This window comes from Arctopsyche grandis, chromosome 6, assembly GCF_051622035.1.
Source record: "Arctopsyche grandis isolate Sample6627 chromosome 6, ASM5162203v2, whole genome shotgun sequence".
NCBI classification, from domain to species: Eukaryota; Metazoa; Arthropoda; class Insecta; order Trichoptera; family Hydropsychidae; genus Arctopsyche; species Arctopsyche grandis.
In genome coordinates this window covers 3797648-3823138 of record NC_135360.1, presented here as the reverse complement: position 1 = coordinate 3823138, position 25491 = coordinate 3797648, and the positions used below count along the sequence as shown (strand labels likewise).

Here is a 25491-nt window from a genome sequence, read left to right as displayed (position 1 = left end):
ATTTAATTTTTAAGGTTTTTTGTAATTAATTTCATTCAAAAAAATAATTACAATAAAACCACTAATTATAAAAATATAAAAATCTTTTCAAACCATGAAGAAAGAGATGAAACTCAAAACTACCACTACGGAAGTGAAACACAAGACTCAAGCTTTCGGTATATTGAATCAAATTTCATATTCTTATTTGAAACATTGTATCAGATAAAAATACATTATTGACGTAAAAAAAACAAAACTTCATCTATTGTTACTACATACGTACATACATTTATTTATTTATATAATTTTATCTATTTAGCTAATTTAAAATACATTCTTAATTACATACCTCAATTTTTTTTTGTTTTACTAAATATGTACTGTCCCTCACAGAGGTGTCTCCTTGCACCTCGCAAGAATACATCCACGGTCTTATGGTGCGTACGCACCAAGCCAACGAACGGCCCACAGGCCAACTTTAGAAACCAGTAGCGTACAAAATATCGAAATAAAAATTAAATTTAAAAATTGAAATTAAATATCAAAATTAAAACTATTATTATTATATTAAAATTAAATTCAAGTATCAAAATAAAATTATAATCATTTTATTAAATTAAAATTAAATATTGAAAGTTAAAACAGAACATGCACAATTTAAATAAATTTTCGAGATTGACCTAAAATTAGATCATCAACAATCACATACAGGTAATCCTCGACTTTTGTTTGTCAAAGATGTTTTGACTTACGAAGATACGCACTAAGATCGAAAAAAAATCAAAGAATTATTATTTTTACTTCCCCATAATGCGCAGTTACTGAGAATATATCATGTGTTAGTATGGGTGACCGAGCGATGGTCCCAACCCGGCACGTTGTCGGTTTATCAAACGAAATTTTTTTAGTCTTCAATTGTTTCTCTCGTCGAAATAAATCAATTAATTAAATCATTTCAGAGGTAAATTTTATCGGATAATGTCTTCAATTGTTTCTCTCGTCGAAATAAATCAAATAATTAAATCCATCTCAGAGGTAAAATTTATCGGATAATGTGTGATTATTAATTTTATTTCGACGAAAGAAAAAAAAACCCTTTGACAAATCACCGACATTTTTTTTGTTAAATATTTCATCGACGGCGAAACACAGTGGTATATCATGACGACTTATAAGAAACAATAACAAGGTTTTTTTCGCTCGTAATTATAATATTTATCTGGTTGTAATGCGTATCGTCGTAATTCAAAACATTGTTGTAATTCAAAACATTGTTGTAATTCAAAACATCAACGATGATCTAATTTTAGCTCAATCTCGCTCGTTAGCTTAATTTTGATATTTAATTTCAATTTTTTTATTTAATTTTTATTTCGATATTTTGTACGCTACTGGTTTTAAAAGTTGGCCCAAAATCGTCGTTGGTTTGGTGCGTACGGACCATTAGAAGACCTGATGCACTCAGGGAGGGCATTGTACATGAGCACACCCATAATTTTTTTTTTTTGATCTTTAATTTGGAAAAACTTCTTTCAACACTTAATGTAAACAAAATATGGCAACTCATCTACAAACTACATTGTATTTATATCAGATGACTCCGTCGGTTATTGTTCGATTTGTTATTGTTTGGTCTATTCGCGAATACCAATTTTTCAATGTCATTGAAGGATCACCCAAAATCTAAAGCGCCTTTTCCATCGTTTACCTGTTGCATGAATGTAACTAAAATAATGTGTACATACAAACCGAGCAGCCGATTTGATTACATATGTAGGTGGTAATAATTTTCATACGATAAAGCTTCATTTTTTATTACAATATATAAAAACACATGTAATACATAATAACGTTTAATGCTTTTTGTATTTTATGTCCGATTTATTTTTCTCTTAAATTTTTTGCTTATTTTTACGATTGCAGCATTTCCAAAGCATATATGAAAATAATGCTACAATGATGATTATTGGGATCAAAATAATAGCCATAGCGTCCAACAATAGTTGAGAGTATCTATTCAACTATAAAAAAAAAATTGTATAATAAAAAGGCATTTTTAATATATTTTAAATTTTAATCGAGAGCAAGTGAATTTAAATATATAATACATATGTACATACATTTCATTTCTATTGTCATTTAATATTTAGAGGTAGGATTGCCAAGGGGCCGCTCATTGTTCCATTGTTGTAAATCCTTTGTAATAAAGGTTCGGCAAACCTTTAACAATTCATTTACAACATTTGAACAATATGCGGCACGCTCTGGGTCCGGGCTTTAAATTAATATTAATTGTTTTTCTTCCCTTTGCTGATTTTTTTTCTGCTTGATTTGCAACATACTTTTCGGCAAATCAATGCGAACAAGAATGCTATCGACACTAATGGAATTAAGATAACTACAGCAATGTCTAACAGCAACTGCGAGGCACGTGACAGTGACGGAGGTGACAAATATTTGGCACCTTTTGTTCTTATAATATGATCGACGTAGAACGCTAGCAGTTTCCGTGGCTTTATCGGTCTATCATGAAATAGTTTCTGATTCATCTTAGCCATTTCGGTGTATCTAAAATACAATAATACATCTGTATCAATTACCTTCAATAATGGAGTCTTTAAAACAATAGTGTCAACATTTGTGCTGTTAATACTTAGTTATCAAAACAAAAATGTGTGTCAATAGGATATGTAGATTTCAATTCTAGCAGAGATTATTACATGGATCTTAGTTACAAGCCTAGGAGATGGCAGGTGGGATAAAAAATATATAACGCAGATATATAAAGTGGGCTGAAAAGTTCATAGGCTGACACATAGATAGCGCTACTAGTATTAAATCCATATGATTTTTAGTAAGTCCTAACCTTAAAAAGACACGTGTATAAATTTGACAGCTGTCGTACTATTAGTTTGTGAGTTATAGCATTTTGAGTGAAGCAACTTTTATTAGTTTGAAAAAATGGATAAAAAGGAATTTCGTGTGTTAATAAAGCATTGTTTTTCGGCGAAAAAAAATACTATTGAAGCCAAGGTTTGGCTTGATAAACATTATTCGGACCTTGCACCAGGAAAATCAACCGTCGAGAAGTGGTTTGCTAAGTTTAAACGAGGCGAAATGAGAACCGAGGACGATGCACGCAGTGGACGCCCCAAAGAGGCTGTTACCGACGAAAACATCAAAAAAGTCCACAAAATAATTTTGGATAACCGTAAAGTGAAATTGATTGAGATAGCTGAGACCCTAAAGATATCAAAGGAACGTGTTGGACATATCGTGAATGAATATTTGGGTATGCGAAAGCTCTGTTCAAAGTGGGTGCCGCGCGAGCTCACAATCGACCAAAACAACAACGAATTGATGATTCTGAGCAGTGTTTGGAGCTGTTCAATTGTAATAAACCCGAATTTTTGCGTCGATATGTGACAATGGATGAAACATGGCTCCATCATTTCACACCGGAGTCCAATCGACAGTCAGCCGAGTGGACTGCACGTGATGAAGTGACTCCAAAGCGTGGAAAGACGCAAAAGTCGGCTGGCAAGGTTATGACATCAGTATTTTGGGATGCGCATGGTATAATATTCATCGACTATCTTAAAAAGGGAAAAACCATAAACAGCGACTATTACGTAGCGTTATTGGAGCGTTTGAAGGACGAAATCGCGGAAAAACGGCCCCATTTGAAGAAGAAGAAAGTGCTATTTCATCAAGACAATGCACCGTGTCACAAATCAATGAAAACGATGGAAAAATTGCATGAATTGGGCTTCGAATTGCTTCTGCATCCACCGTATTCTCCAGATCTGGCCCCCGGCGACTTTTTCCTGTTCTCAGACCTCAAGAGGATGCTCGCTGGACAGTAATTTTGCGCCGATGAAGAGAAACTGAAGCCTATTTTGAGGCTAAAGACAAATCGTACTATAAAAATGGTATCGAAAAATTGTATGACCGCTATAATCGTTGTATCGCCCTCAAAGGCAACTATATTGAATAATAAAATCAAATTCTAACAAAAAAAAAGATTTTTTCTATGCTAGCCTACGAACTTTTCAGCCCAACTGTTACGTATGTAGATCTCATTTAAATTAGTTGGGTCACTCTAGTAAGTACTTAAAGATATGTGGGGCGACCCAGAAGGGCTAGAATTAACAGACTAGCAGGGAGGAGTATTGAGATTCCTTTAAAGATTATCGAAAATATAGATGAAACCATAATATGTCAGATTAAGGTTTATCTGAAACAATATTTAACTTACTTCGGATTGCTTATAACCTCATTGATAGACCATTTCAACGAAGCTTCAGTTATATTGCTGAGAGACAGCACGACACCCTGTCCTTTCTCTGACACAGTCATGGCATTGTGGAACTGATCTCCATATACTGGTATAGCGAGCAATGGTACGCCAAAGTAAGTCGTCTCCGTTACACTCAAAAGTCCACAATGAGAAATGAATAACTTGACATTTTTATGTGCTGAAAATATACTAGTAAGTTACCATATAAAGTTGGATCATTTAGTGTATCAAAAATATGGATTTGGATTACCTAAAATGCTCGACTGTGGCATCCATTTACGGATGATGACGTTTTTTGGCTTGTCCGGTAGATTTTCTTCAAATTTCCATAGCACGGTTTCCTTGAAGCCTGATAACACTTTGAGAATATTTTGTCTCAATTCGACGTCCATATCTTTACTTTTCAAATTACTACCCATGCTGAAAAAGATGACGCCATGCTTGGCCGAGTCTATCACTTCTTGAAGATCCTGTAGCATTGGAATGTACATATTGAGAGATAATAATCACTTTTGAAAGCTAAAAACATTATTTTCAAAGATTTGAACTACATAAACACAAATGTGAAGTTAAAATAAAAGAAACCGTGCAAGAAATCATTTTATTACTTTGGGTAATGGTTTAGGATCTGCAATATGATATCCGCCAATTTCAATTGTATTCGGTAGAAGAGGACGAGCTAATCCAACAGAAGGATGACTGTTTGCAAACACCATGGAAACGTGCTTCCTTAAATCTTCAAACGGCACCAATTTGGCTTCTTTGGGCATATATTCAGCATATAATTTCCTCGATGTTGGATCCAAGAAAAATCTGATTTAACACGAAAAACGACATTTCTAATTTGTAATCGAACACAAATGTGATATTTTTAAATTTAATAAAATTAAATATTGGATCTACTATGTAGTCCCAGAAAGTTCAAAATAATGATAGGTCAAAAATGGAATGCCAACTCGTAATAGGCATTCCTCTTGGTTTTGAGCACCTTGAATGTTTTCCCTAAATAATCACTCACATTCCCAAGATTTCTGTGAATATCGTTGCAAGCGTATTGATGACTCTTTCCTTTAAACTCATATTGGTTGTAAACGGTGAGAACATATTAGGAACCGTTTCTATGGACAGCGGATTGCTGGTCATTGTGGCTAACCATGGCCTTAAACTCACCGATGATAGCATTACCACGGGACATTTGTATCGAATACCGAGCCTGAAAAGATGAGATCCAACATATTTATTTATTTACTTGTTTAAGAGCAAATTGTTGATTAAAACATTTAAAAACAATTAAAAAATAACAATCTTAAATCAATATCTAAAATTAACCTAGATAGTATGTTAAACTATCAATCTTAATTTAAATACATCTTGCACAAAGGTATCCAATATCACCCTTCAAGAAGGCACTAATGTTTTTAGCACTTCTAATGTTATCAGGAAGAGCGTTATAGAATTGAGCACCCCTATGTTCTTGCTTGCTTAACTCTACCTATAATTATTCCTTTCTATTATTCCTTACATTCCTAATCCTAGTTTTATGATTATGCATATCTCTATTTCTAACTACGTAATTATTAAAATATCTTAAATATGTGTATTTATAATTAAATATTAATATTTAATCGTGCAATATTTAAGAGTGGCAACAGGTTTCTTAGAGTGGAGCCGTCCTATAGAATAAATACTAGAATAAGTTTCTAACAATTTGTATGTCGTAGCCATTTCTCAGCGAAAAGTATTTCTAAAACTAATTACAGGCTTGAGGGGGTATTTTAAAGATTTTTCATCTCCCGCGCACTGTTATATTTAGAGACCGGAATCTGAAGGGGCTGTTTATTGTTCAAAGATTGTAAATGCATTGTTAAAGGTTTGCCGAACCTTTTTTACAAAGGATTTACAACAATGGAACAATAGGCGGCGCGTTTCCGGCCCCTTCAGATTCCGACCTCTAGTTATATTCATTTTATCAGGTCAGGTATACTTTATATTATATATTACTGCTTTGTAAATCTCCATTTTATTTAAGTTGTATAATTTTATTTACATATCGACCATTGTAGCATTACAGTAATCCTTAAGAGCATAATACATGTATATATAATTTACATTTATATTGTTGTTACAGATTTCAATGTAAAATTGAAAATTATAAAAAAACAATTTGCTGTTAATAATATAATTAGATATTATGTTATTATTAAATTGAAATATATCTCACCCAATGAACATTTCGTTCATGAAGTATTCGATGATGACGAGATCAAAATTTTGATTTTTATCATTGAAGAAGTCGACGATTTTAGGATGATTAAAAAATGTTTTAGTTACTTCCTGCTGCCATAGAGGTAATACGTTTATGATTTTTACTATTGACATTAGATTAGTCTTAAATCCGGGATGATGTTTTTCTGTTAATAAATAGATATATGTATGATTAGTTCATCTTTTGACTACTAATTTGAGAAACTCGGCATTCTAAAATAATAAAAGTGTATTACGTAACGAGTTCGACAGCTCGCTGATTGTAATTTCCTTATATCTTTTACTGTTAGTAGCAAAAGAATTGATGAAGGTGACCTAAAATTTTTACATATTATTCATATACAATCAGAATATTGCTTATTACGAACTCATTATCTGGACAGATTTGTGCAAGTATATTGTCGTTGATATTAATAGAAAAAAGTAGATAAACTTTACGCATTACTGGTATTTCTAGTAACAGCTTTAACAAAGAAATGTCATCTCGCAAAAACCAAATTCGACTGTTTTTGGTAATTTAATGCATTTTATTTAAACTTATTTAGGCACTAACCTCATGACCGGTGTCTGCTAATGTGTCAACCACACCTTGGCACAGGATGTGATGACTTTTTGAAGGCGCCAAGCATACTTTGAGGATTTTGGAGCCATTAACCATTGAAATACACACACATAGTATTCCGAGTAATATTCTCGAATTCTTCATTATTATTTTTAAAATATAACTAGAAACAGCAGTACGTGTGTAATGGAAATATTACAGTCGTGATCCATGAGATCACGACTGTAATATTTTCATATATATATATATATATATATATATATATATATATATATATATATATATATATATATATATATATATATATATATATATATATATATATTAATATCGGAGCCGTAGTACTCGATACTCGAGTACTCGAACTCGGATATACTCGAGTACTCGATACTTGGATATACTCAGCACTGCTTTAGGCTACTTGATAACCAGATATTTCAGCCAAATACTCGAATAATACTCGACAATAAAATATAAAATATTTTCAAACTTTGAAATTATTTTACGCAACTATGTACATATGTATCTATAGGTAGATTCTGGTACAGTCGATATTTCATCTACCTAGATTTATTACTTGGGATATATTCGACTTAACTATAGCACTAGTGAATAAATAACCCATCTGTGGTCTTCCTTTTACCCTCAGGTACCATTCTAGTACTTCTTTTGTCCACCTTTCGTCCATTCTTCTAACCACATGGCCCGCCCACTGCCATTTCAATCTCTTCACTCTATCCACTATATCCACTACTTTTGTCATACTTCTCACCCACGTATTCCGTTTCCTATATCTCCTCGTTATGCTAAATATACAGCGTTCCATACTTCTTTGAGTGCATTGGACTTTATGTAGCATCTTGGCGTTCAATGTCCAAGTTTCGCATCCAAACTTCATGACTGGCAAAACGCATTGATCGAAAATCTTTTTCTTCAGGCAGAGTGTCATTTTTGATTTAAAAGCAACATTCATTCGTCCAAATGCACTTCATCCTAGTTTCATAAGTACATATCTTTATTTATTCTTCTTTACTACCATATGTACATGTCAATTATTTGACCTAAATAACTATTTACTACTATTTTATTATTTAATAAGATGCTATCAGGCTTACAATAACTATTGAACATTAGTTTGGTCTTATCTACGTTAATTTTTAACCCTACTTTCCCTGTCCAGCTGTGTTCGTTTGTTAAGTAGGAAAGCTGGATCTCGAGCTACTAAAATTACATATATCGTCTGCGTACCGAAGGTGACTCAAGAAGAGACCGTTGATGCTTACTTAGGGTGTGTCCCATTCCAGGTTTTTGAACATGCCCTCAAGCACCGCATTGAATAGTTTAAAAGTTATCGTGTCTCCTTGTCTTACTTCTTTTCCTATGCTAAATCTATCTATATCTGGAAAAAGTTTAACAGAAGCTGTGGCGTTCTTATATCACTCACTCACTCGGCACTCCCTGTGTTTGTAGAGTATTAAATTCTGAAATATGACTAACTTTGTCGAAACCTAGGTACAATGGCCGTTGATATTCGTTAGCGGGCTCGATTAGTTCGCTGACTACTGATGATGGTCCATTGTGTTGAAATTTGCCCTAAATCCTACCTGTTCCATAGGTTGGTTTTCATCGAGGATATTCTTCAACCTTTCTGTAGTAATCGGACCGAACAATTGTCGGTCATACCAAGTATAAAAAAAAGTGCACCACCGAGAAATCAACAAATTAATAACAAAAATAATCGATCTCTTACTTAATATATCAGTCTGAGTACTCCTAGACGGGTGACCGTGAAAATATTCGTTTATCATGCATACATATGAAAAACGGTTAGTATATATATCAGTGGTGTGCGGTAAAAGTCTCTCTCCCCCCGTCGTATATATATATATATATATATATATATATATATATATATATATATATATATATATATCAGTGGCATGCGGTGAAATTATCTCTCTTTTTGTCATACAGCCTCGTTTAATGTGCGCACGCAGGATACGGTTACTGGACCAGTACCTTGGTTAGCCCCACCCCCCTAACGGTGGGACATAAGAAGATGATACTTGGCTGATATTAATTTCACCACTAATTGTTGTTTAAAATTCAAAATTGAAACATAACTAGAATGTTAAATCAAATAACAAATATTTAAAAAGTTTATAGTATCCTACCATAAAAATACTTGACTTACTATAAAGCACACACACTAGTGACGAGAAAAAATTATCTTACTTTTGAAACAAAAATTCACGTGTTTGTCACGACATTGCAGCGAGTGCTATTGTATTTAAGTTGAAATTTCTACCTGTGCGTGAGGCTATTAGTGGGATACAAAATAGTCTGGTAATCTTTGAGTGTAACTATCCGAAGGTGGTATCCCTTCCGAGTAGACTTTGCTTGGGCGCATTTTTCTAGAGTGCATTTACAATAGCGGATCTATCGAGGGTACCTCGCTTTGGGCCATCTTTCCGGAAACCGATATACATATGTATGTACATTTAGTATATTATGTAGTTGTTTAATTTTATTTTACAGAAATCCGGATTTACAATTATTTTAAAATACTTGGAAATTAGTAAAAAATATTATTTAAATCAAAGAAATCTAATTTAAAGCAACCGATAATATAAAACAAACCTTCCACGTTCGTCAGCTATATAAGGGTGACTATTGATGCCGTGAACCAATTACATACATATCAGATTATCTCAGTGGTTTGTCAGTGGTTCTTAACCGATGTTCTGCGGCATTATTATGATTGTTCTAACAAGAAACAAACCAAATCCTTGATACATTGGTATCAATAAATTGGGTCGGTAGAATACCAATATCTAATAAAATCAGATCTCATCAATTTCGTTGTCTTTTGTTTGGACCCGGATTGTTATTATTAGAGATCGTCGCAGGACGATGCTTTTCCAGGAAAGAGGGAATACTTCAAAGCTAGAGAGCAAAAAAAGGTTCACCCTAGAAATGGACAATGGGGCGCAGGGTCGCGTCGGGCTATAGTTATTATGTGTTGGTACAGGTTCAATAATGTTGGTAGATCCCACATTACTTCCTTCCAGAAAGTTAAATAGTACATAGTTGTGAACCACTCCCTCCTTTACTTTTACATTTTACTTGAGGTGTACGTGCATTCGCACGGCACATTTCAGGTATTAATTGTGCGCTTTATGTGTTCATGCGTCGTTGTTTATTTTGTACTTGGTTATGTACAGTGTGGTTTTTTTTATTAGAGCGGTGATGTGCGGTTGTTCTTGTGCGATATTGCTGAACAACCGTGTCGTTCCCTGATGAAAAGGTCTCTTAGACTGTATTTGTTGGGGGGAGGGTGGTGGTCTCATGTTGAGGGCTTTAAGGGTCAAATTCCTAGTCAAATTATTCTTGTTTATTTTTTACATACTCAAAAAACAACGCCTATCGGCGTATTTCAGGCTCATGGACTTGTTGGAAAAACCCCGATCGGCGTTAGTCAGCATTCAAAGACTGATCATGTAATAGAAAAATATACACTAAAAACCCGCTATAACTAAAGATGAAAATAAATGTTTACTTGATAATTAATTTACATTTAAATAAAGTACATAAAAATAAATAAATAAATCATTTTGAGTTGTGCTGTGTGTATCACTGCTGTAATTGATTGGTCTCAAAAACACATAAAAGCAACGACAAATTTTACGATTCTACATATTAAACAAAAAACGATAAAACGGTTCGAATTATCAGATATCAACAAAGTTGGAGTATCTTTATGTGTATGTACTCGTTTTAAAATCGTTATTCTCATATAAGGAGAAAACATGAGACCCAGGTCTCACACGGAGATTATAACAAAAAAAAATATTTATACATAAATTACTATGATTCTAGGACATTTCATCGCACTACCATTTCATCGCGAGGATAATTCAACGACACATTACGATAAAAAGCCACCGCAATGATATGAGAATTACGTTTAAAGCTGCCGTTCTGTTAATCTGTCGTTCGTTTGTCTGGCGATTTTAGAGCGGATGCACCAAACCCCGTTTTTCGTACATCACTGCTGTAATTCGTCGAAAGAATACAATGATAAAGTCCAAGATAATTCAGTACAATACATTTATGTTTGCCGTTGACTTTCATGATCAAATGTTGGCGTACTATCCATGCCGACTCTATATTCGTCTACATTTTAGATGAAAAACACTATTTCTACACGGTTTGTGGGTACACTGTGTGCATCAATTGCAATTGCACCTGTACTGGGAAATGCCCCACGTTGGGACAAATGTACGCGTACAGGTGTGCCCGTTTCCAATTGGATTGTTCTCCAATTAGAGTACACCACGTGGTGGTTCCCTCTAGTCTAGAGGGACTAGAGGAAAGTGTTCGATTTTTACTATTAACTCCCCTAACTCACCTCACCCCCGTGGGATAAACACTCTAAAAACACACTACGGTGTATTGCTTCCGTGAAGGTTGATCCAGATCCATGACAGCTCTTCCTGTTTTTGCGGATTTCCCTACGTAGACGGCTTCTGGCTGTTTCACAAACAGCTCTATGAATGAAGAAGACGGGAGCTCTAGGAACTGTACAACTACTACTGGGCTTAACCGCACGTGGATTCCTCGGCTCTACTCTCGGGATGCAGCTGGGACAGGGAGAGACTCGATCGTGTCCCTTGGAGGTCTGATGAGAAGAGAGCGCGTTTTTTCGCGCGCTGAGATCTATGTCTGGGGAGTGGGGGTCGATTGGTGCCATGATGCCAACCTAACCTTTGGCATTACTACCAACTGAAGGGACGGTGAGAAAGACGTAGTGTTGCAGTACTCATTTTTGTTCCCACGAATAGCTAGGGAAAAAAGGTCTATCCGATCAGAGCCCCGCATAATCGGATAAGACTGGATAATAATTGGAAACCAATTTGCTGAGAGTACTGATGTTAACAAAGCGATTAGTGTATTTTATGATAATTTGTATCGTGTAAGCACACAATCGTTTGTTTCGGAAAAAATTCCACCTAACAATGCAAGATCTTTTCCGAATTGGTTTAATATAGAAGTCACAAGTAGCCTTCGGCGTTGGCTGGTTGCTCGTTAAAAAACAATAGACCGCTACAAAGCAAAAAAGCTTGGTTGACAATAGTGGACCATTTCTTGTGCTAAAAGTATCGTCTCAATGCGGATCTTTGGTCATAAGCATGATTGGTCGGAAACATTATTTTCATAAGTTGTGGAACAACAATCGGAAGAACTCGGCTGATTTTGATATTTCTTGTAACTTGCATAATGCATTCATATCTGTGCTATCGTTGTGTCTGGACGTGTTAAATCGTTCGCATTCTACCATGGAGGATATTGTTACTATAAGCCAGAGAATACTCGCGGACCTTTCAAAAAAAGGATCTGGTGCCAATGTCCTTACCAAGGACAGGGTGCGATACATCAGCGACGAAATTAAAAATATAGTATCCATCGCACGCGTCGCTTTTAATAACCTGGCCTCGCTAAAAATCGCTGTGGAGTCCCTCCAGACTATCCACACTGATGTCGGTGAAATAAAGAGGATGATGTGTCGTCCCTTTCCAGCAGCTCTGGCTCCAGCTGTTTTTGTTGAACCTACAACTCTGCAATCGGGCGAGGTAACATTACGAGAACTCTCCACACTGTCAACTGAATGTAACAATACTACAGTACATAAACAAACACCTGTCAGATGCCCGTATGACGTTATAGCGGCATCCTCTACCGTTTCACCTCCGCCTTATTCAGCTTCAACTTCACTCGCGTCTGCTTTAGCTTCAGCATCTACTCCTGGGTGTGCTACTGTTTCTGCTTCTACTGTTTCTGTTTCTGCTTCTCCTCCTTCTCCTATAAAACCTGCGAAATCTTACAGTCAGGTCGCAGCGCTATCTTCTACTGCTTCACCTCTGCCATCTTCATCTTCAGCTACACTTACATCAGCTTCTGCTTCAACATCTGATTATGTTCCTGTCTCTTGTGCTCCTGCTTCTGCTTCTACTGTAGATCCTTCAAATTCGTTCAGTCAGGTCGCTGGGACTTCTTCCGGGAGACTGCCATACACTCGTGGATCTGGAGCACCTGATAAAACTTTACAGGTGGCCACTATTCCGAAATTGAAGAATGTACACGTTTTTAATTTGGCAAATAACTGCACTTGTGATACTGTGAAACAGTTCATATTAAATAAAATTAAAAATAAAAGAATCAACGTTTCTCAGGTTGCTAAAACTGACATGTGCTCGTCATTTAAAATTAGTGTAGATACTGAAACTTTTAATATAATTATCAATCCTGAATTTTGGCCTATGGGTACTGGCATAAGAGAATGGTTATTTCTCAAAAAAATCTCTTCGAAACCGATTGCCCAAACCCGTGACCCGTAACATTAAACTTTATTATCAAAATGTGCGGGGTTTAAATACAAAACTCAAGGAATTCTACAACAACGCCGCTTCTAGATCTATTGACGTCCTTGCTATTACTGAAACATGGCTAAACTCATCTGTACATGATGCCGAAGTACTTGACAGCAGTTTCAATATATATCGCCATGATAGATCTGCCAGAGGTGGTGGTGTTCTTCTAGCAGTTAAAAATACAAATATTATTTCGGTTGAAAGACTTTGTCATCTTGAGGACATTCATGAATGTGTATGGCTAAAACTAAGATTTGTTAACATTCCTTTTTTTATATACATATGTACTATTTATTTTCCACCAAGATCTCCACCAAATATTTATAAGCGATTTTTTGATTTAATTATATCTAATTATTCACATTTAAGTAATGGTCGCATTTTTATATCTGGAGATTTTAATCTGAATTCTTCTAACTGTTTTCCTGATGACCTGAATTTTTTTATATCTTTATTCAACTTAAAACAAATTAATACTATTCGAAACTATTTTAATAATTCCATGTTGGATTTTCTATTAACAAATTTAGATTGTCAGAATATTATTATTTCAAATTCAGTTGATTCCTTGGTTCCTGAAGACAGCTATCATCCTGCTCTTGATATTCATTTAAAATTAACTATAACTTATTCCTCACTTCGTTTAATAAATAACTGTCTTAATACCTCTGTCCTAAATGGATGGTTATTTACAAATGTTGATTTCAAATATTTAAATGATATTCTTTGTAATTGTCAATGGGAGCGAGTTTATGAGTGCAAAGATGTTAATTTGGCCCTCTCTAATTTCTATGACATTATATATTCTATTTTTAATGATTGTTTTCGGTTGAAAGGATTAGTGACGAGTAAAAGGATTTATCCGCCTTGGTTTACTAAAGAAATTATTAATCTCTTAAAAAGTAAATATCAAACACATAAACTCTGGAAGAAATCGAGCAATCCTCTTATCTTAAATAATTTCCGTATTTTACGTACGGAAATTAAGAAATTAATTAATAATGCATATAATGTTTATGTAGCTGATTGTGAAAGTTCCATAGTTAAAAACCCTAAGAAATTCTGGAACTTCATCAATTCTAAACGTGTAAATCGTGTAAAGTCGACCATTATGTACAATGATTCTGGATTGTTAGAGGGTGATCAAAACATTGCTAATGGATTTGCCGACTTTTTTAAATCAGTTTTCAATAATCCTACTGATTCCATGGAACCTACCAATGACTCGGAATTTACTTTCCCCACTTTAGCGATTAATCATCTTGACTCTTCCGATCTGAAATATGGCTTTCTAAAGTTAAAAAATATTTATTCTTCCGGTCCTGACTCCATCCCTAATTACATCCTAAAAGGATGTGAGGTTAGTCTCTTAGAACCTTTAAAATTCATTTTTAATTTAATTCTAAGGAACTCTTCATTCCCCAATTTATGGAAATGCTCTAAAGTAACTCCTATTCATAAGAAGGACGATAAATCTTGTGTAAGGAACTACAGACCAATAACTATCTTGTCAGCGCCAGCCAAAATGTTTGAGGTAATATTACACAGATACATTTTTAATCACTTTCAAAGTATGCTCATTGATCAGCAGCATGGCTTTCGTCCGGCCAGATCAGCCATTACCAACTTGTTATGTTTCTCTAATGACATAACCAGCACTTTGGATTGTAATAATCAAATGGATGTAATATATACTGATTTTGAGAAGGCGTTTGATAAAGTTGATCATAAAATTTTGGTTAGTAAATTAAGTTTTATTGGATTTACTTATAATCTTGTTGGTCTTTTTATTTCTTATTTACAGGATCGACGTCAATTCGTTAAGTTTGGGAGTTGCTTTTCTTATGAGTATGTTGCCACTTCTGGGATTCCCCAAGGATCAAATCTTGGCCCTTTATTATTCCTAATATTTATCAACGATATTCAATCTTCTATTCACCATTCTAAATTTTTATTATATGCGGATGACTTAAAAATCTATAAGAGAATAATTGATTTACCTGACGCTCTTTATTTGCAAGAGGATTTGAATTCTATTTATGAATGGGCTAATGTTAATAAACTTCCCTTCAATATCCTAAAGTGTCGGGTCATTTCTTACTCTCGTTCTCGTTCTCCTATTAAATATCCGTATAAATTTCATGATTCTCTTCTTCAGAGAGAATTATTTATATCTGATCTGGGAATAGTCTTCGAAAATAGTTGGAGTTTCAACATTCACATTGAGAATATCTGTGATAGGGCAACAAAAATCCTTGGATTCGTAATCCGTAATTCGTCCGAACTAGGGCTCACTGCCATTCGTCTCTTATATTGTACATTAGTTCGCAGTGTGCTCGAGTTTGGCTCCATTATATGGTCTCCCTATCAACTTCGTTACTCTCTAATGTTGGAACGAGTCCAAAGGAAATTCCTTAGATTTTTATATCTGAAGACATTTGGATTTTATCCATATCTGTTCCCTAGTGCCTTTGTCTTGGGATCTTTGGGTTTCAACTCCCTGGCAAAGAGAAGAGATTTATTTCTTGGGAAACATTTCGTAAAATTACTTAGAGGAGAGATTCACAATCCCACTATCCTGGAGAAACTAAAATTCTGGGCCCCGGAAAATCGTAGAGTTTTAAGAAAACATGATATATTTTTACCAATTAGGGCTAAATCAAACGTGCTCATGAACTCCCCCCTCTCGAGAGCTGTTCGACTCCTTAACTTACTGGCACATTACTTGGACCTATTCGATGCCAGTTATGTTGAGTTGGTGGAACACATCCTAAATAGCACGATATAAATTTTTCAATCTTATTTCTTTGTTTTTATTTTGTGTACATATTTTTTACTTGATTTTTATTATTTTTTTATGATGTTTTTTTTTTATTTATGATTTTTATTATTTTCTTATGTTTTTTTTTATTTATGATTTTTATTATTTTTTTTATGATGTTTTTTTTGTAATTTTTATGATTTTTATTATTTGTATTAAAATCACATTGACGCTTTGGGGCAACCTGTCAAGTCTCTGTGGTATTGATTTTTTAAAATAAATAAATAAATAAATAAATAAATAAATAATGGAGTCGAGTCTTCGACGACGTTCTCTCATCGTCGTTATATTGATAATTTTGAAAAAACATTGCTCCTTTAGTTTTGACCACAAACTCGTACATGAACAAATCCCTCGGTAATTTATCGTTTTAGCTTCCTTTATGATTTGACCGATTTTAGTTGACTACACTGCAGTTTTGCATTACTAACGCACACACACACTTGTTCGTAGTTTGACTCGCATCTCATTAAATACATAAATACCACGCTTACGGACCCTCGCTTCTACTTCTGCTTCTCTCATCGGCTTGGCCAGCCACACAAACTGACATCGGAAGTGCCTGATCATAGTGCGGAGACTTTGAAAGCCTACATAACTGAAAACATTCTCCCTGAGACTCGCATGCATTGAAATCATGATGGGTAGCATATGCCAATATCAACCGGATACACCAAGGAATATATCAATACTACGTTATCATCCACTAACAAAATTTCGTGGATCCTGATGATTCATTAGTCATAATCATAAGACTAGTGTTGTTACCCGATGAAATATTATCGCATAGGTGTTGGCGTATTAAGTTATTAAAAAAAAATTAAAAGAAATGTGTCGGTCCTGTTTTCGATCGGATGCGGTTGAAATTTTTTGAAATACCTTTAAATATATTTATATTTGATTGTTTAATATGAAAAAAATGGTAAAAACTTCCTATCTACCTACATATAAACAATATAAAACACCGATAGAAAAATTAAATAAATTTTCAATAGATGATGCTAAATGCTCAGTCTAATTTGCCTAGAAGACACATTGGTAGCAAACAGTATATATATATAGAAGTTTTTTTTCTTTTGTTATTACATATATTCGTACGTTTTGTTGGCATTGTTTTAGCTGTGACGTACATACGTATGTCGAATCGAAACGACTATTATTAAGCGTTATCGCAGACATGTACAGAAACAATTTTAGAAAATGATTTATTCAGATATTTCATAAATATTATAAAATAAAATAAAATTATCAATATATTTTTTTAAATCTTTCTTTTATTTAAATAATTATTTATTGTTTGTTCAACTTAAATCGGTCAAATTTTAAAGGACTCTAAATTGTTAAATCATCGGAAAGTTTCTATAAATGTAAAATATAAATTTAGAAATAAGCACATTTATGTATTTGGAAAAAAATTGTAAAAATATGCTTTTTACAATAATACTAAATGAAAAATCACACTATTATTATTTATTTAGCGTTTATTTATCCGATTTTCCGTTTTTTTCCATTTTTCCACATAGTTTCCATTTTTTCTTTCTTCTTACGATAGAAGCACCTCCAAAGTACGAACGAAAACAGAGAACCCACAGTCAAGAGCGGTATCAAAAAGATTCCAATGACATCTAACATCAGTTGAGAGTATCTGGGCAACTGTGGTGGTGCCAAATGAGGTGCCCCTTTAGTTCTGACCACATGTTCCACATAATACACAAGTAAATCTCTTGGCCTCATTGGCCTATCGTGGTATAGCTGATGGACTTGCTTGGCAGTTTCAGTATACCTACAAACATAACAATTAAGAAAACTGGTTCATATTGATAATCATATATAGTACAATAATTGCAACATTAATTTACCTTGGATTTTCAAGAACTTCATCAAGAGCCCATTTAAATGATACATCAGTTATATTCATGTAATCTAAGACGACTCCGTGTCCTCGTCTCACCAGAGCCATTGCATTGATGCTCTGATCTCCGAATATCGGTATTGCCAGCAAAGGTACACCAAAGTGAGACGCTTCGGTGCAGCTCAAAAAGCCTCCATGACTTATAAACAGTTTCACGTTTGGATGAGCTGTCAATGCAATATAATAATGCTAAATATTGGTAGTTCAATCTTACATTGGATTTAGTTGTCAATTTCATACCTAAGATGCCAGTTTGGGGCATCCATTTTCTGATGATGACATTTTTAGGTTTGCCAGGTAAATCTTCTTCATATTTCCACAAGACGGTTTGCTTTAAATTGCCTAGTGCTTTGAGTATTATCGCTTTCAATTCCGGACTCATTTGACTGCTCTTCAAATTACTGCCCATACTGAAATATACTACGCCTTCTTTGGCCGAATCCAATATTGTTTTCAAATCCTGAAAATTAAAAGCAATATATGTTTATCTGGGGATTAATCTGTCATACTTGATTTTTAAAATATAAATTACATCTGGTAATGATTCAGGGTCTTTTATATGATAACCAGCAATTTCTATGGCGTTTGGCAGAAGAGGCCGAGCAATTCCAATAGACGGATGACTGTTGACTAACACCAATGATATGCGCTTAGTCAATTGGTCGTATGGCACTCGCTTAGATTCCTTAGGGAAGTATTCTTCATAGACGGACTCTTGTATCGGCCGTATTATCAATCTAAATTGATGCAATACTTATTAATCAACCTTAAAGTAAATTTAATATTAACCAACATGGACTGGTTATCTCACCGTTCCAGCACTTCTTGAACAACGATCATTCCTACGTTTGTAACTCTTTGCCACAAGTCCATATTGCTTGAAAAATTTGAGAACACATTAGGAACTATTTCTGGCGCTAGTGGATTGTTTGTCATCGTTGCTAGCCAGGTCATCAGATTCACAGGAGACAGAGCTATCACTGGACAAGTATATTTAACGCCGAAGCTAAATGATAAGGTTATTCACATTATTTCTTCCATTTAGCATCTACATATTAGCGTTAAATGTGTAAATCTTCTCACCCAATGACTGCCTCGTTGAAAAAGTGTTCGAAAATCACCAGATCAAACTTTTCTGATTTGTCTGATAGAAACTTGTTGATAGCTTTATCGTCGTACATGAATTTCATCATTTTGGGTTGTATTCTTGATAGCATTTTAATAGTCTCTATATATGACCGGTTTAACATTGAAAATCCCAAATTGAATTCTTCATCTGAAATTTTAAATTTTCTTCATACATAATGCAGTCTAACATTAGAGAATAAAATTTTAGTATATAAGTCAATCTTAAAGCCAGTCTGGACATTTGGTATCCAACTATGGGGAACGAGTAGTAATTCTAACGTGGAAATCTTACAACGATTCCAAAGTAAAGCTCTTAGAATAATAAGAAATGCCCCATGGTTTGCGAGAAAATTTACCATCAATAAAAACGGAAATAGAAAGTTATACAAAGAACTAGAAGAGACTCGAAACCCACTCAAACGAGCTGGCAAAAGCTCTTATAAAGTCTAGTGCAAAAGACACTAGACTAAAGCGCCGCAGAGTGCTCGAATAATGGATAAAAGGCTGGCAATTAATGAATTGCCAAATCTCCTGAAATAAATTGTGATAAAATTTGCTTATGACTGACGGGTCGATTGCAAATATCTTAAAAAAAAAAAAAAAATATATATATATATATATATATATATATATATATATATATATATATATATATATATTTATATAATGCACCTATATATACGGTCAATTAGGTGATAAATGCAACATTTTATGCGTTGTAAAGCAAATATATACTCGGGGTTGAAGAATAGCCGGTAGCCGCCGATACGGCGCTCCGCCACCTTTTATCAGCACCAGTACGCGACCCGGCATAAAAATGTCAAAAATCAAAATAGTATAAAACTTTAATTTTTCGAAAAGTTTTATCACTTTTGCAATATTTTTCACCCAAGCTCAATGACAAGGAGCGCTGTCATGCATAAAAATGCTGTCAGGATCAAGGATACCACCAGGCTTTATGTGAGGCACCAGATGTGTCTTTAGCACATTTAAATATTGGTCCATGTTCATGGACCCATTAACGAAAAAAATGGGTCCTGGACCTTTTTTTCGCTTATGACGGCTCAAATCATTGTCTAGGGTGGATGTTTAATAGCGTGGATTTGCTATCGATACACGAGGGTAGGAAGCGTTCTCGGGGGCTGCGACGAACAAACAAACGGCTTTGTGTCATGAACTGAAGGATACATTCATCGTTCGAAGAATTTCTTGCATAATGCAAAAAATGTGCAAAATCGAGCATACCGGCACCTCAAAATTAAGCACTACACCACTATATATACTGTAATAAATACATGTATGTATGTGTAGCGGTTCTACGACATGTTTGAGTTTCGGCCACCATCCTGTGAGCTGGGAGCAACTCGGCCATGTTGCTCGCCACTGATCTACTTCCTTCCCAACCGTCATAATAAACAGTCGTGTGTACAACACTCCGTCGTTTCATTCCCTACGCCTCTATATATGTATTTATTAACTATAGCTATACATAGTTTATGGGATGTAAGGTATTTTTAGGAAACGTTTTACTGGCACCAGATGGTTGATTATTTTACACAAAAATCACCACCCATGGAAAAAACTAAATATAAGTCATCTTTCATTGTTTCATTTATTTATTAAAAAGCAGAAACGTGCAATATTTAAATATTTTTTCAAAACTTCAAAAAAGTTTCTATATTTTTATTTCTTTATTTATTTATTGCACATTTGGAAGGTGCGGCTCTGAGTACAGCCAAACTGCACTCTGCAGCCCCTGTTGCAGAAATGTTGAGATTATTGATGCGATTTAAAAATTGCGACACTAAAGATTTTATTCAACCTGTTGAATAAACCTTTCACTATCGCTTATTATTTAATACGATACTATTAAATTATTTAATAAAAATGAAAATGTTTCAAATTAAATTTTATATTCATATTTATTCATTGGTTTATTACGATAAACGCTTGCTTGTCATTTTTATTTGTAAAAGTGCTGTCTATGATATAATTTTACAGATACCTATATGTATGTTCTATGTATGTAATTAGACAGATACCTATATGTATATTTTATGTATGTAATTAGACAGATACGTATGTACATACATGTATGATATGTATATGTTTGTTCTTTTAATAGTTTGGAAGGTGCTACGTGCCGAATTCGACACCAATGGACAATATAAAAAAAATGCGCAATCCTGCATATTTATCTGATGTGAAATGAAATAGGAATAAATTTCCCAATAATATAAATATGCTGATTGTAACTAATATGTGGAACAACTTAATTATGAGAATATGAAACCAAATAAATCCAATTCAATAGAATTTGATAAATTAAATTATTTATAATACAATATTCATGAAACTCTTACACCCACTTATCAAATTGTTGTGTTACGAAACTAAATAAACATGGATCATAAAATATACAATTGAGAAAGTGTTAAATAGTGTTCTACAATGGTCTGATTTTGAAAACAGTGGGCTGGGGCATATAAATACGTGGGCTGGCAGAGACTACAGCAAGTTAAAATGTGTCGATCAGAAGCTTCTTCCAAAAACAAATGTTTCATAGAAAACAACAAACAAACTGGCCAACTTTTGCCTCCCCTTAGAAAAAGCTGTAATGAAGTGCCTGTGCAAATAATTCTGTACGTAATCCCGACTATGTTCGGACCGGCAATTGGATTATTAGTCACATCACGATCGCCCAAAAGACAATTTTTGTCATGAAAATCGCGAATACGGAATATTTGGCAAAGGAGTTCTCGTTAGTATGATGGACTTTTCGGCCGCCAGATGTTATAGAGATTTTAGTGACTTTTGGGCGAGCGCTTTGTGACCAATAATCACCGAACCGTTCCGACCTTTCATAACTTTCAAAAAAAAAAAGAAATAAGTGTTTTTCCACTATACTTTCCAATATTTAAACAAAACTGTTTGATATTAGTTTTATCATTATTATCTAAATATTTTTAAAAAAAGTTGAATTTATCTGAGCATATGTTATGTCATTATTATCCGAGCATATGTAAATATTAAAAAGAAAATTGAATATAAGATATATGTATGTATGTATGTGGGTAGACAATAGGTATAGAAATATTATATTATATATCTAAGGGGTAGACGCTATTTTTAGGTATAAAATATTGTGCCAATTCACAATCGATTGTTTTATTTTTAACAATGATGTTTTGATTATGAGTAGTATGATTATTAATATGTACATACATATATAATATATGTTATTTCACCAAATTAAATAAATAAAACCATTTATGGGGTTGAAATAAAATGTAAAAATTATTTTATCTCAAAACGAAAATTGTAGGGTCGTCATTTTGTTGGCCTGGGGGATTTAATTAAGATATATTTTTTAATGTTGAATAGAGATCGAACGGCCAAGTTGCTTTTACTATTTTCATTACTATTTTCAATCTTTTTTTTTTGATCTCTTACTTTGTAGGACAATAGTTATTGACAATAACCACTTTTTGTAGGTAAAATCAACTGGCCGCCGATCTCTGATGACGATGAGTCAATAGGAAAAAGGATTCCAACAACTAGTAGAATATAATAAACGGGTCTACCTCACGGGACCGAAAGTGAAACGCCCGAAAACGCAAATATCGGAAGGCAAAGATCGAAAATTAAAAGATCTAAAGTCGAGAGATAAAAAAGGGTCTCTTCCCCCGTCGTACATACTCACTTAATTTGCGCGAGCAGGATACAACAGGAACAGGAGGAACAGGATTTTCCTCCCGTATTCTGCGCGCGCACATTAAACAAGGCTGTATGATAAAAAGAGAGATAATTTCACCGCATGCCACTCATATATATTATATATACATAGTACCGTTTACCATGCACCCTTTTTTTTTTTTTGATCTTTCGACTTAAGATCTTTCGATTTTCGATCTTTGCCTTTCGATATTTGCGTTTTCGGGTGTTTCACTTTCGGTCCCGTGAGGGAGACCGATAATAAACACATTGATTATCCAATGAATACCTTTAAAAGACATGATGTTTTCTATGGGAAAGTCTCTATACTTCGGTTCCACCGCTGCAAATGCGCTCACAAAAGTCACCTGAAATTAATTATCAAAATATGAAAAGTTATATTATACATATATACTGGACCAACTTCTATGTATATAAAAACATAAGTTCACTGTTTAATAAAACAATCATTACTAGTATCGGAAAAGTAAATCTGTTATATATACCTCATGTCCTCGCTCTACTAGTGAATCTACCACTCCTCGACATAGATTGTTGTGACTCCTGGCCGGAAGAGGACATATGAATAGTATTTTGTAACCACATATTGGCGTAATAATCGCTGCTAGCAAGCAGCAAAGTAACAGTAAACTGCTACTGCTCGCCGACATCTCGAAAATATTATCACACAATTGCATACATACGTATTTATATACAATATAGTAATGGGAGAACTAGCTGTAGTACAGTATAATTTCAACAAGTGCTCGACACACTTAAATAAATGCAATTATTTTTAATAATCAATATGAAAATACCATTACAAGCATGCAGATACTATTTTCTTGTATAATTAAAATTATTAGATTCCAATAGAAATCAATATTGGCATCATATTGCATCACCGTTGAAACTCTTATATCCATCAATATATCATATATATAATATCACCATTCTGTGTTTCTGTGTGTGTGTGTGTGTGTGTGTGTGTGTGTGCGTGCGTGCGTGCGTGCGTGCGTGCGTGCGTGCGTGCGTGCGTGCTAACGCTCGTCGTTTCGATTCGAAATACATATGTACGATACAGCTTAAGCACTGCCAACAAAATGTACAAATATAATTTTATTTATTTTTATCTTATTAATTGAAAAATCAACAGACAGGATGTACATAGATATGTATAAAAAAACAATTAGTAAATAAATAATATATGTAACATCCGAGTCCAATAATAGATTTTTACAAAAATGAAAAAGATAAATATAAGGAAAACAAATTAAAAAGTAAAGAATAAAGGCATGACAAAATATGTAGAACATTGCATAATTAAACTATAGTATTAAAATATTTGGAAAAGGTTATAAAATAGAATATAAGAAGAAATTGAAATTTACAAATATAAAACAAATGAAAAAGGTAAATACAAAATAAACAAATGAAAAAGAAAAGAATAAAAGCTATAATATGATTAAATAGCACATTACATAACTAAACTAAAGTATAAAAATATTGGAAATATTGGAAAAATAGAATAGGAGAAGAAATGAATCAATCGGTCAAGATTCTCTTGATGTTAGACCTGAATTGATGTAGGGAAATACCAAATAGATCAACCTCATTCAGTTCTCCGTTAAACATACGATAAACGCGCTGCAGATAAGAATATTTTTGGGAATTAGTATTGAAAGGATCAAGTGAAAAGAGTGCAACGCGTCTAGAGTACCGAACTGGGATTCTGAAATTAACCTTATTCAGTAAATCAGAACAATCAAGGAAACCATTTATGAGCTTAAAGAAGAATATAGCATCAGTATGTCGTCGCCTGACAGAAAGATTGTTAAAAGAAAGGATTTTTAAAATGTCGGAAACAGTAGAATGGGTATAGGTAGGAAAAAGGTAGCGTAAGGATTTAATAAATTTAAGTTGAACTTTCTCAATACAATTAATATGGGATAAATAAAAAGGTGACCAGATAATTGAGGCAAATTCAAGGTGAGACCTTACAAAGGAAAAATAAAGTAATTTAAGTACATAAGGATCATTAAAGGGCTTTGTTGAGCGGAGTAGGAATCCAAGAGATTTAAATGCTTTGTTGGTATTAAAGAAATATGTTCAGAGAAATCTAGTTTATTATTGAGTATTACACCAAGATCCTTAATAGAAGATGACGTGTTAAGGATTGAATGATTTAATTGATAGTGATTGGTAATACATAATTGACTTATTTCTAGTGAAATTTAAAATAGAGCATTTTTCTAGATTAATAAAAAGATCATTATTTAAACAATATATAGAGAATCTATCTAGATCTTGTATCTTATGACAATCGTCTATGGTAATATAATATAATACGAATATAATAACGAAAGAAAAAAAAAT

General features: G+C 33.8%; 1 protein-coding gene across 1 annotated transcript; it reads right to left on the bottom strand.

The window, feature by feature from the left end:
• Positions 1-1874: 1874 nt before the first annotated feature.
• Positions 1875-23792, bottom strand: LOC143913834 (uncharacterized). Its single transcript, XM_077433850.1, has 29 exons — positions 23622-23792; positions 23405-23483; positions 19357-19549; positions 19085-19279; positions 18806-19010; positions 18514-18733; positions 18221-18440; positions 17881-18144; positions 17017-17087; positions 12022-12215; positions 11543-11790; positions 11334-11475; positions 11157-11285; positions 9847-9943; positions 8558-8668; positions 8438-8508; positions 7101-7247; positions 6912-7010; positions 6784-6862; positions 6504-6693; positions 5805-5868; positions 5651-5774; positions 5491-5495; positions 5239-5357; positions 4891-5095; positions 4533-4752; positions 4241-4460; positions 2325-2550; positions 1875-2003 (listed from the first exon to the last, which is right to left on the bottom strand). Exons 1-29 carry the CDS (start codon positions 23784-23786, stop codon positions 1875-1877), a joined length of 4431 nt encoding a protein of 1476 aa, XP_077289976.1. The 5' UTR covers positions 23787-23792.
• Positions 23793-25491: the final 1699 nt, after the last annotated feature.

Bases quoted from the DNA above. Each gene is read 5' to 3' on its own strand.
- LOC143913834 (XM_077433850.1), bottom strand. From the start codon at position 23,786: ATGTCGGCGAGCAGTAGCAGTTTACTGTTACTTTGCTGCTTGCTAGCA. The intron at 5,869-6,503 runs GTGAGATATATT...CACATATTTAAG, and splicing joins ATGAACGAAATGTTCATTGG to ATATTTTAATAATTACGTAG. The intron at 2,004-2,324 runs GTATGTTGCAAA...TTTTTTTTATAG, and splicing joins TCGCATTGATTTGCCGAAAA to TTGAATAGATACTCTCAACT.